Raw genomic sequence first — 11,780 nt, forward strand, 5'->3', positions numbered from 1 at the left:
TATTTTAGAGGTAAGTAGTGGTAACTCTAAACCTCTTCCGAGGAGCATGCCCTATGGGCAATATATCCACAAAAATTTCAGTCAAGTGGAAGAATTTGAAAGAGAGGCAAAATACCATAGATATATGAAAAAGATGGAGATATAAGGATAGAGTATTATAAAGGAGCTAAATACAGCAAGACTATAAAAAAAATGAAATCTCACATTGATAGATCGAAATTTGGCTAGTTCAGCAGGGACTGGCTGAATTTCGATCCATGTGTGACTGTGCCTATTCAACAAAAGTCGATCGTTGGACCAACTTTTGTCAAACAGGCGTGTTGAAACATTTTTTTCGATCAGTCAGCTGCAGCTGTGTATTTTGACAGCAGAGTCCCGCAGTGTCACACTACAGTGTCCCAGCAGAGAGGATTCTTCTATCCACCTTACTTGTATGGATGGAGGAATCCATTCATCTACTGTATGGCCATTGGCCAACTTAAGGAATGTGAAAAGGAGGAAGTTAGTTATGATGTATTGTAAGCAGCATGCAAATTCTTTAAAAATTGAAATGTACTGGAGGAGGACTCTATGGTAACTAAATTTACTAAAGAATGTCCAGTTTATGTACAGTAGAGCAAGATTCTTCACGGACAGGTTGGTGTTAATTGAATATAATAGTCATAAAAAAGTGGTGTACTGCAAATATCAAAGGGATGTTTCTGTGCTAGAATTACACATACTGCAAGTATATATATAACTGTAAAAACTATAACTATGTCCTGGTGCGAAGTAGATGCTTTGCTAACTGTGGGACACAATGTAGTTTACTTGCTAATATGCAAATGCAATACATTTTATGTGGGAAAGACCAGAAAAAGAATTTCAGACCATTTTTATGACATAGGTTTGTCAAACCTGATGTCTCCTTTGGCACACCATGTGGTAATTGAGCTCCAAGGGAGATCTGAAAGACTTTGATCTTTCATTTTGGCTAGAGTTAATAAATGAAAACAGAGAGAATTTACTGTAGATGGATCCAAGTTGCGTTGAGAGTTTTTGATGATACAGGATAAGGTGGTGCTTTACATTTTAGTTGCTTTCTATGAAGAAGTGGCAGTCTTTCCTAAGTCTGCCAAGTGTTGGAAACAAAAGGATCTTATGTTTAATATTAGTTTTAATTTGCCTCTGGTTACCCAGGTTTCTCTGCGGTTGGTGACCCAAAGAGTCCCACTACTACAGTTTTTCAGTAACACGCAACCCTCTGGTGGTTTCTTAGTTGATACAATAGATGGCCACATACTGGCACACATTGAGGTATGCATTAATTGAGGTTGATCTGTATATTACTTTCAACCCAAAAAATTTGGGTGAAGGTTTATAAAGTGAATAAAAGTGCAATTCAACTAGGATAGTATAATAATAGATGTATGTATGTATATATTTATGAGATAGAAATTGATGTTGCATCCTTAAGGTAAAGCCTAATATTGCTCTATGTGTCAACTTGTTATTTGATTGAATCTACTAACCACAAATCTATATATCATACATGGTTGGGATCAGTTTACGACTGATAGAAATATTAGCATGATACAATATAGAGTACACTGATGATATGCGCACTTCATGCATTGTATTTGTAGGCTGGCATGTTGAAGGGGCATTCGTTCTGTCCTCATGCTCTTCTCCCCATCGGGTTCAGTAAGCCATGAGGTGCATGTGATCCAGCAATTTGTCTGGCCCAGTAGGAGGTGGTACATAGAGTCAGGGTTGTACCTTCCATGGATTGAAAGGCTGGATGTGTGAACCACTGCAATGAAAGGGGATAGGTGGTACAACAGAGGTGTATTTAAGCACAATGCCAGCGATGTTACCCAGGCCATTCCCCCTTCAAGGTAGCCCAGATCTGGAAGGAAATGCGGCTGTAAACATGTGGTTTGGCGCATCTGTGCTGGACATGATAGCTCTAGCAATATGGCTACTGGAACTGGGCAGCCTCTACATGCATGAGTGCAGTGGTACTCAGCCTTCAGGCTTTATGGCCAAATGACCTAGTTTATAATCCTCACCCCCAAAACTTATGGCAATTGTGTTGTGTTGTTCAAACAAAGGCTCCCTGGTGAAAAGATTAGAAGTACCAGGTAGCACTTGACTCCACCGTGAGTATGCGGGTTAGCACTATGAGAAATGGATGATCCCGGGAATTTAGTATCACAAATCTCTCAGACTGTAGCCAGTTATATACTATGAAACCTGCATACATGTAATTTGAGAAACTGCTCTGATGATACAGTGCATGCACGCAATATAAATGTCCACTTGAGATATCCAGGAAAATAGTTCCTTTCCTTTGAGTGGCTTACATGAGGCCCCTCCCGGCCCTGATACCAGCACATAAGCTGTCATTAGCTTTACGCACAGTCTTGACATGTGCATTGTACAGTCCAATTTGGGTTAATCACACTGATCACCACATTACCATCAAGAGGGAGACATTACTCATACTGAATGAACAGGCACCTGTCTCTCTGCTAGGAGAATGTAATATCTGATCACTGGTATGTGACAATTGGAGATGTCTATGATGATGATGATTTTATAGCAAGGTTGGTTTTATTAGCACACAATAGTGTACCCAGTTGTTGCAAGGCTCACTTTACTAGGGTCACATTGCGTACTACATTGGAATATCTACAAAACAATTATATGCTAACACATGAGATAACTGGTAATTCTTGCTTCATTCTGTACAGCAGTTATAATACTAACACGTTTGGTGCTATATAAACATACCTGCAGGGAATGTTTAAATAATTTTTGTTCAGTGTGCCATTTTTAATTTATACGTGGATACAAAGAAAATACAATATAATCAAATGTTATAATAAAGAATCGCTATTTTAATGTGATTAGGGGTAGAAGTGTAGTTGACCCAGACAGCGATATCTCCAGACTTTTGTTGGTGGTTTATATACTATGTATAGTAAGAGTTTCCTCCATTTTGGTCAGATAGTTATATGTACTAAAACAATTTTTTAGGTTACCACTTGTTTATGTCTATATCTATACATATCTGTGTGTATCATTTTACCTACAAAATTTACTAGTCAACTTGTGTTTACATACCTCTCCATAAGCTTCGTGTTTCTGTAGAAAGATACAAAGATACAGTTAGATTTTCAATAAATTCACAAAAATCATGAATGTACTTAGAATATTACCTACATACTATCATCAAATTTTCTACATTTGTAATTGATAAAACATGTTTTTTTTTAATCTAGTAGTCAATGAGCAAAGTCTTTAAGCAGTAAACATTAACACCATGGGCCTATTCACACCTGTCTGCTCTGTTACTTGGCATTTTGAATGAGCTGCCAATGCATCAGAGCAGACATGGTAGTGCCTTCCCATGTGTTGTGGTGTGCAGCAATGCAGATGTGTTGGGTTGGCATTCAAAATGAGTGGTTCCGCAACACAGAGTGGTATATCTTTAGAGACAGCCTCTTACCACAATTGCTGGAGGGAGTTATTTGTACACCCTACCACTGACCAGCAATGCTAGGGGAGTAATGTTTCTACCACTGACCGCCAATGAAAGGGGAGATTATTGCAGCCACTTACATCAATGTAGGGGGTTATTATTGCTGCCAATGGCACCTATGTTGGGGCTTATTTTACTCCCGCATTAAAAGCCATAAACCATGAAACGACACCCACTTTATTGGCAACGCACCCAGATATTTAGCGAGCAGCCATTATACACATCCCATTTATCTTCTTGATACCTTTGACTATCACTCTTACCTATTTTCAGATGTAGGAACCATGCAGGAGTTGGTGTACTTGAGCTCCTGCTCAACGGGTGGGTTGATAACATAAGTTAAGTATGACTGCATAAAGTTGCAACCATACTTACAGCTGCTGCTATCTGCCTCCATCGGCTAATTCTACTCCCACCCCCGGCGTGCATGACATTTTATTTTATGATTATCACTGAAAAACATTTTGCTGTATGGGGGGACGTTTAAAATAAATGATCTGCCCCAGGTGCCTGAAATTTTTAGTTACACCACTGGCAACACACTAACGTGCATACCATGTGGTAATGTAATAGTTCTATAGACCCTCTTTATAGGTATAATACCATTTTTGGACAGATGGACCCCTAGAGTCTGTAAATATAGAGGGCAGGAAAGTGAGTACACTATGCTTTATGCAATTTTAAAACTGAATTCATGGAAAACATTAAAAAATTCTCCAGCCAATTTAAAAATGTTGGATATAGCGGTAAAGTGTTTACATTTCTTTCAGGTTCTAATTTCTGTCTTTAACCCACTGATGAGATTTTGACTCACTTACTATCCCTGTGACGCCCATGTAAGAAATGGGGAGAGTGGGTGTCAATGATACAGAAAGCCACAGACAGAAAAAACATCAGAAGTGCTAACCCTTTCTCGCTTTGCTTGACTGTATTTCCCATTACTACCTGCCATGACAGGATGTGAGAGAAAATCTCTCCAACAGGAAGACGGGGGCAATAAAAACCTTGCAGAGGCTCTAGGCTGACCCTAAGAGTTGGATCCAGTTTCGGAGGCTGCCATTGCCTGACTTCTGGAGGCTTTACTGGTTCCATGGCAGACATGCCACTGTGCATGATGCTGTAGAAGTGTGCTTTGCTTTGGAACAAGCACTGCCTCCAGGAGTCAGGATAAGGTAGCTTGTGGCACTAGATATAAGCAGAATGTGACCAATGGGATAGTTTTTCTTAATTTTTCTTTTTTTTTTTACATGTATAAAGCCAGGCATTTCCTATGTGTCCTTCAAGCAATACAAAAAGGTGAAAACTACCACTTCGTAATATAAAATGTTAGCCAAATGAAACTGTAGGAGTACACATGATTACATTTGAAATTCTTATCTTATCTGATACAAGCCCTTCTGGCCCAGAATCAATGCTAGCAGCATGATATACAAAGTCCAGAAAAAAGCCCTCCTTGAAACAACCATGGTCTTTTTGTTTTATTGATGATGGATTGCCCTGGGTACTTATGATATGCACATTTTTAACCCCTTTATGACAGCTATACAAATATACAGTATGTGGCCTTAACGCCAGGCTGCCACATACATGCTGTCTTGTTCTGGGGCCTGCTTCATCTGCAAGTATCTATGATCAGAAACTTCTAGGGTGGGCTCTCGATGAGGTCAGCACTGTGTAGCCAATCACAGAAACGCTCAATCAGGAGGCCCTTTTACCATCCCAGAGTGTTACAGTTACATTTAAAGTGTTGGCTCTTGCCAATGTAATTGGGTTAATGTAATTTATTCTTAAATATATTTTAATGCAGCTAGTGTAAGTATATGACATTGACTTGATATCATCCTCCTGTAATCCCCTATACAGCAGTACTTAGATTGAGAGAGCTAGGCACAGGTATGCTGCATGCAAATGAGCTGACAAGGGACATGTTGATAGGAGGAAAGAGCTTAGTGAGCAGAAATATAACTTCATTGGTCAGCTGCTGCTCCTTCACTGTCCAATCCAGGGGCTGGTGTTGGGAAGATGACAGCTCTGTAAACAAAGAAAGTGGTGCCGTCCTCATGGCTGTGCTGTGTGATGGAGCTGTGTAAGATCTCTGGTCTGAATGGACAGAAGCAGAAATCCTTTGGTGGGTACACAACCCTCATGTACTGTTTTTCATCTGTGTATTTAGATGTTTGCCTGGAGTTAGACTTTCACCAAAAATAGATTCTAACCATATGTTTGACAGTATGCATAGCGATCATTTGAACGCTTCCAAGTGTACTGGTTCTAGAGCATATGTATTGCACAATTAAACATTTTTTTAGACTGACACTCTATGAAGTTTAAGTATGCTACTTTCTAATATGTGTTTCAAAGCACTGAACTTACCATAACTTGAATGATTTTATCAATGGTTCTCTGATCGATCTCAGTTTGGTCATTGGGATTGGTCACTGTATATGCGTTCCTGAACAGCTCATAGGGCTGGCTTGCAATCTCCCTGAGACCAGACTCATACACATCACGACTTGCAGCTACGGAGAACAGCTTGATACCTTTAGACTGGGCTGCTTCGACATGTGCCTTCACTCCTCCGCATGGATTTCCAGTCACATGACCATCTGTGATCACTATTGCAAAATTCACCACATCCTGACCTTGGCTAGCCTGAGCCCTTATTGCAGCATCAATTAGTGCTGTCATATTAGAAATGGCGCAGTCCGTGAAGGTGCCCCGTCCAATATACTGGACTCCGCGCAGTTTTGTGATGTATTCATTCTTGTCAGCAGTAAGTTGGCTGTAGATTTGGACCTCATCTGAATAATGCAGGCCTCCATACACCCAGTTCAGAAGGATCTGGTCCCGGTAGGCAGCATTTTCTAGCTTTGCCAAAAAGGCTGGAATGAAACGCTTCATAAGATCCAGCAAGCTCTGAATTGGAGCGGTCTGTAAAATTATACTTTCGGATGTATCAATGATGAAGAACACATTGACTGGACATTTGGTTTTATCTGTAAGAAAGTATCAAAGAATATGTTAGTGCTGAGTGAGATTGCGCCTGGCAAAATGGTCTTAGTTTTGGTAGGATATACTTATGGCAGGAATACACAATAAGAAAATCGTACGAAAATGTTAGTTCAGCGAACGTTCGGCTGATTTTCTACTCGTTGATGCCCAGCAATCAATACCCGATATTAACATTATGAACGAAAAAGACAGATTGAAAAAACTAAAAAATTCTGTCGCATTGTTTGCGAACGAACGATTTTCTATTAGTTGGTGTGAAGGTCGTCAGTAGAAAATCTATAGAACATTATCACACATGAAAGGAAATAATTGGTGACCCGAAAGCAGTGTTCAAGGACGAAGTTTCGTAAACACTAATGTAATATTCCAAACAAACAAGGCAAAAGAAATCACAGCAAAAAAATATATACAGTTTCAATGCCGGTCCCTTCAACGAAGAGCATAGTTCCTTCTGGGTGGAAGGGCGTGGCTACAAGGTCACACGACCACTACATCACTTCCACTTGTACATGAAATGTCAACACTACATATGAAATCGATTGCTCTTTGAAAGATTTTTTTCTGATTGTTAATGTTGGCGACAATTTAGACCAACGAGCGCTGGTCCGCTGACACCTGCTGCCATCCGCATCCGATCCTGTCCGTGAAATCCGGACGGATGGAAACCCTATTTTCCATCCGTCCAGGGGATCGGATGGGATCGGATGAGAGCGGACAGGCGGTCCACTCTAATCCGATTCCCCCATAGAGATGCATGGGGCTCTGACACCTCCCTCTCCGCACACAGAGCGGAGAGGGAGCTGTCACCTTCCTGCTCAGCGGGGATCTGTGTTTACGATCCCCTGCTGAGCAGCACGGATCTGCCTATGGAGGCGGACCGTGTGAAAGAGCCCTAATAAGCTCTAACGAGCAGGGTCCTCTGATTCCTACTGTATTAAAGTGTATTGTATTTGTACTGTCTACCCTCAAGTTGTAAAGCGCTGCGTAAACTGTCGGCGCTATATAATAATAATAATAGCATTAACCAATTACCACTAAATTTGCGACAGATGTTAAATGTTTGAGTTGAAGGGCTGAAGGTGTGCATTGATGTCAAATCTCCAGGGTAGAGATATATAGACGACATTATATGTGGGTAACAGATGGTGTTAAAGACCCTGTATAGGCATTGTTGTCCCAGTTTGACTTTGCTGGCCTTCTTACTTTGCCTCTTGCAAACCAGTTGCCCTCTCTGTCTTCTGCACTATACTGGAATTCATATACCAAGTTACAATGCTTGTGTTTTTAGGTCTTGGGTCTTTTAACGGTACAAGCTGTGTGCTGCTGGGGTTGAAAAACACAAGGATGTGGTGTTTGTAAAAATCATGAGTTTTTCTCAAAGTTTAGCCACAAATGTGATGACTATATTACTCCACATGTTTTGCTTTCCTCATCTTTTCAATGGTCCACTGTTTTTCCTTTGCCTTGTGGATGTTGTAACGAAAGATCAGTCTGGGTGGATACAAACTTTCAAAGCACTCTTAACATGTATTCTTTATCTTTAGATTCTGTGTTTGTTGTTACTATTTAGGCCCTGTCTTGCAGAGTTCTAATAACCCTGGTTTTTGTTCTAGTGGGTGGTGGGCATCAAAAAACAGTAGGGTGGTTTTCCTGCAAACTTCATAGTCCAAGTTGCCTCCGTCCTTGACATGTAACACAGGGGTTGATTTACTAAAGGCAAATACAGTGTGCACTTGGCAGTTGCCCTCTGCAAGTGTAGTTGCTCCAGAGCTTAATAAATGGGATAAAGCTTTACTTTGCAACGAGTACCCAATCACATGCAAGGAAAGTAAAAAAAACAGCATTTTTGCTTGCAAATGATTGGATGACTGAAGTCAGCAGAGCTTCTGCTCATTTACTAAGCTCTGGAGCAACTGCACTTGCAGAGTGTAACTGCACTTTGCAAGGTATACAGTTTTTTCCGCTTTAGTAAATCAACCCCACTGTGTCCAAAAAGAGGAGATATTGTTAATCCCAATCCTTGTACTTGCTGGTGTTGAGAGACAAAGATTGGTCTGGCTTGAGTTCCATTCGGCTGCCAATGAGACATTTTAGATGTCATCTCATTGAAGTCTCATAAGCCTTGTATTTTTCCAACACTCATTGTAACTGATAAAGATACTTGGATGAATAGAGAAACATCTTGAACATTACAAAACAACTCCAGTTTACCTTGACTAAAATACTACTACCTATACCATGACCTGTCCTGGATACAATGAGAACCTTCACTGACAGAAAGTCTACAAGTCTGCATAGAAAAACATCCAATCAAGTCACAATATACAGCATGATAGGACATTTATTTCTTTTAAAAATGGAACCATTCATCATTAGGCAGCAGATTTTGATGTTCAGTTAAGTGTTTCTGCTTTGCACAGATTATTAAAGTCTGCCTGAGAAAGACACCCTGAGAGAATGATGTCATCTGAATCTGCTGTAGTCACCATTCACTGGGACTGTTGTAACATTATAACTTTCTGCCAAGGCACAGAGTGATAGGCAGTAGTAGAGGGGTGAGCAGTATGAGACAACACGTGTACACAGAGCCATAAACATAAAGTCTAGGGTGCGGACACCAGGATCTATGGGCCATCATCTTAGGGTAAAAAGTAGATATTAACCCTGTCACAAAGATGGCAACAGAGAGAAAGGAAGTTCAGGGCATTTTCGGAGTGTGAGCAACATAGGCATTATCTATTGTTAAAACAATAAATGTCATCAATGGGTGAAAACTATCTACTGTAGAAAACAGTGGCGGCTGGTGCATTGGGGGCCCCCCCTATCCATGCGTCCGGCCCCCTAATCTACATGCAGGGCGCTGGACGCATGGAGTTCAATGGGGCTTTTTTTTTTTTTTAATCATGTGATTAGTGCCAGAGGCTCTAATAGGCTAAAAAAAGGGTGGGCTCGGGATGCAGAGCACTGCACCCTGAGCCCACCCAGTTGTGTGACAATAGTGAATGAACACGGATCCCCCTCCTGGCCAATCAGGAAGCCATTTCCCGAATTGCCGAAAGGAGAAGCCATGCCATTGGCCATGAAGGAGGAGGGAGGAGACGCAGAAGACTGAGGGGGAAGAAGCCGAAGCCGCCACCACCACCGCCACCGCCGTCATTTGCTGCTGCCTGCCCTCCCTCCACATGTCCAGGTGGGGGGGGGGGGGTATGGTGTGCAGCTGGTGTGGTCCGGGGGGGGGGGGTATGGTGTGGTCTGTCTGATGCCACCCGGCCCATGGAGCACCAGCCACCACTGGTAGGAAAGGTCTAAGCTGAAGGACATTTCCTAAACTAAAGTTGGCAGTACGCTTGTAGGCAGGTGCAGTTTACCTTCTTTACTGCAGGTGGTGCTCAACCACAGCGTCATTGAAGATGGAGGAGAAGTCAAGAGGAACATGCTTCCTCTACAGCAGGGATATGCAAACTGTGGCCCTCCAGATGTTGCAGATCTACAAGTCCCATGAGGCATAGCAAGACTAGGACAGCCACAAGCATGATACCCAGATGCAGAGGCATAATGGGGCTTTTAGTTTTGCAACATTTAGAGGGCCACAGTTTGCATATTCCTGCTCTACAGTATAATTCCCTGGGTTACTGGGGGAGCTATCCGATTGGATGCTGGTACCCCATGTGACTCTGGCAGCCATCTTGAGTTGGGCTAAGTCTCATGGGGCTACCAGGCTTGGCATGCATTTCGTGTGTGGGTAGTTTAGGGACAGGTCACCCGTCTGTCAGAAACATTAATCATTTGCAGGGAGAGTTTCCCGGCGAGTAGGGAAAGAGCAGGGACATAACATCCTTCTTGGAAGCATTCCTATTTGGGTATGGACCAGCCAGGTCGCATTCCACCCCTCAAGACAGACGCTTTCAGTGCAGCCAAGGTTTTCTGCCTTACTCTTTGCTGAAGCATTTAGGTGCACCCGGCCAGTTAGTCTTCCCGCTGGGTAGTTGTGCTTTGTTGAGCCTTAACTTCAATACAGTTCTGTTTCCACAACTGGACTCTGAGTGGATTCCCCAGAGCTGCACCTCCCTACACACTGTTGATAAACCAGCCAAAATGCACCTTTAGGGTGGACGTGTTGGCTCCCTCTAGTCAGACATCCTTTGCTTAAAAAATCAAAGGATCTGGGTCTAAAAAATTGTCAGCCAAAACAGCAGCTGCATCCAATCAGAAGCAGACGCTGTTAAGATATTCTGAAAGCCGCTGATGCCTGAAGCTGTATAAAGGGAACCAGCGAAATGATAAATCACCATTGTTCGGCTTCCTCAGCTACCTCCTCCTGTCAGCATTTTCCCTGTTAGCACATGTACACTACAGCAGATCCTGATTGGCTGCTGTGTACTTGTCCTCCATTTTTCATTAGTGTGCAGGGCCGCTGATAAGGCAGTACAACCAGTCCTGTTGTACTGGGCTCAGGCTCCATCATTTAAACAGGGGGGCCCAGGCCCCATCAGCTTAAAAGGGGGTCCCAGGGCAGCTTTATTGTTCATTTCTGCCTAAATAGATTTTACTGGGCTTACATTTCCCTGGGCCCCATCAGAAGGTGGGAGCAGAGGAAGGACTTGTCAGTTTTTGAGGTGTAGGCTGATAAAGTCAGTGCTGCTTTTCCACTAACCCCCGGGGGGGGGGGGGGGGGGGTTAGGGTCGGGGTTGCGGGGGCCCCATCAGGAGGTCTGTATTGGGCCCCATGATTTCTAACAGCAGCCCTGTTAGTGTGAGGTGTGTAATAAATAACCTAACCTTCTTCATCTGCTTTAATATTACATGTCCAGTGTTCTCAAGCCTATGGTTTATGAACAGTCACCATTCTGCATTCACAGATCTGTATTCTGATAAAAAGACCAAGTTACCTGCACATGATTTTTGATCATCATTCTGTGCCCAGAGAGAGCCAAACGTGGCAAGCAGCAAACACAACACATGGAGCTTGGCCATGACTGCTCTGTGGAGATAAACAGAGGACAATACATCATAATGATAATGATACATAGCATTCTGATACTGACAATGTAATGAGATAAATCAGGCACGTGCATGACAGCACCCCCAACTTTAACATCCAAACAGCATTCATTTACATAAGGATGCCTGGTGGAAAAATAAACATATTCTTTCTTCAAGACAAAGACGGCATTTCTAGTTTTGGACAGATAATGGGCTAAAACCTCTGTCAGGTGTTTATAGCTCCCTGTATCCTCCCTAG

At 42.4% G+C, this 11,780-nt stretch overlaps 1 protein-coding gene across 1 annotated transcript in view; it reads right to left on the reverse strand.

The window, feature by feature from the left end:
* The window catches only part of COL6A2 (collagen type VI alpha 2 chain), a 48,637-nt gene extending 37,120 nt beyond the window's left edge, over positions 1-11,517 (reverse strand). The window contains exons 1-3 of the mRNA XM_082260667.1: positions 11,428-11,517; positions 5,900-6,522; positions 3,109-3,129 (exon numbers count right to left, since the gene is read on the reverse strand). Coding sequence (XP_082116793.1) covers positions 3,109-3,129; positions 5,900-6,522; positions 11,428-11,512 — 729 coding nt within the window. The 5' untranslated portion in view covers positions 11,513-11,517. The remainder of the gene's footprint in view (positions 1-3,108; positions 3,130-5,899; positions 6,523-11,427) is intronic.
* Between the last annotated feature and the right edge of the window lie 263 nt (positions 11,518-11,780).

Source organism: Pelophylax lessonae, assembly GCF_965119305.1.
Source record: "Pelophylax lessonae genome assembly, chromosome: 6".
Classification (NCBI taxonomy): domain Eukaryota; kingdom Metazoa; phylum Chordata; class Amphibia; order Anura; family Ranidae; genus Pelophylax; species Pelophylax lessonae.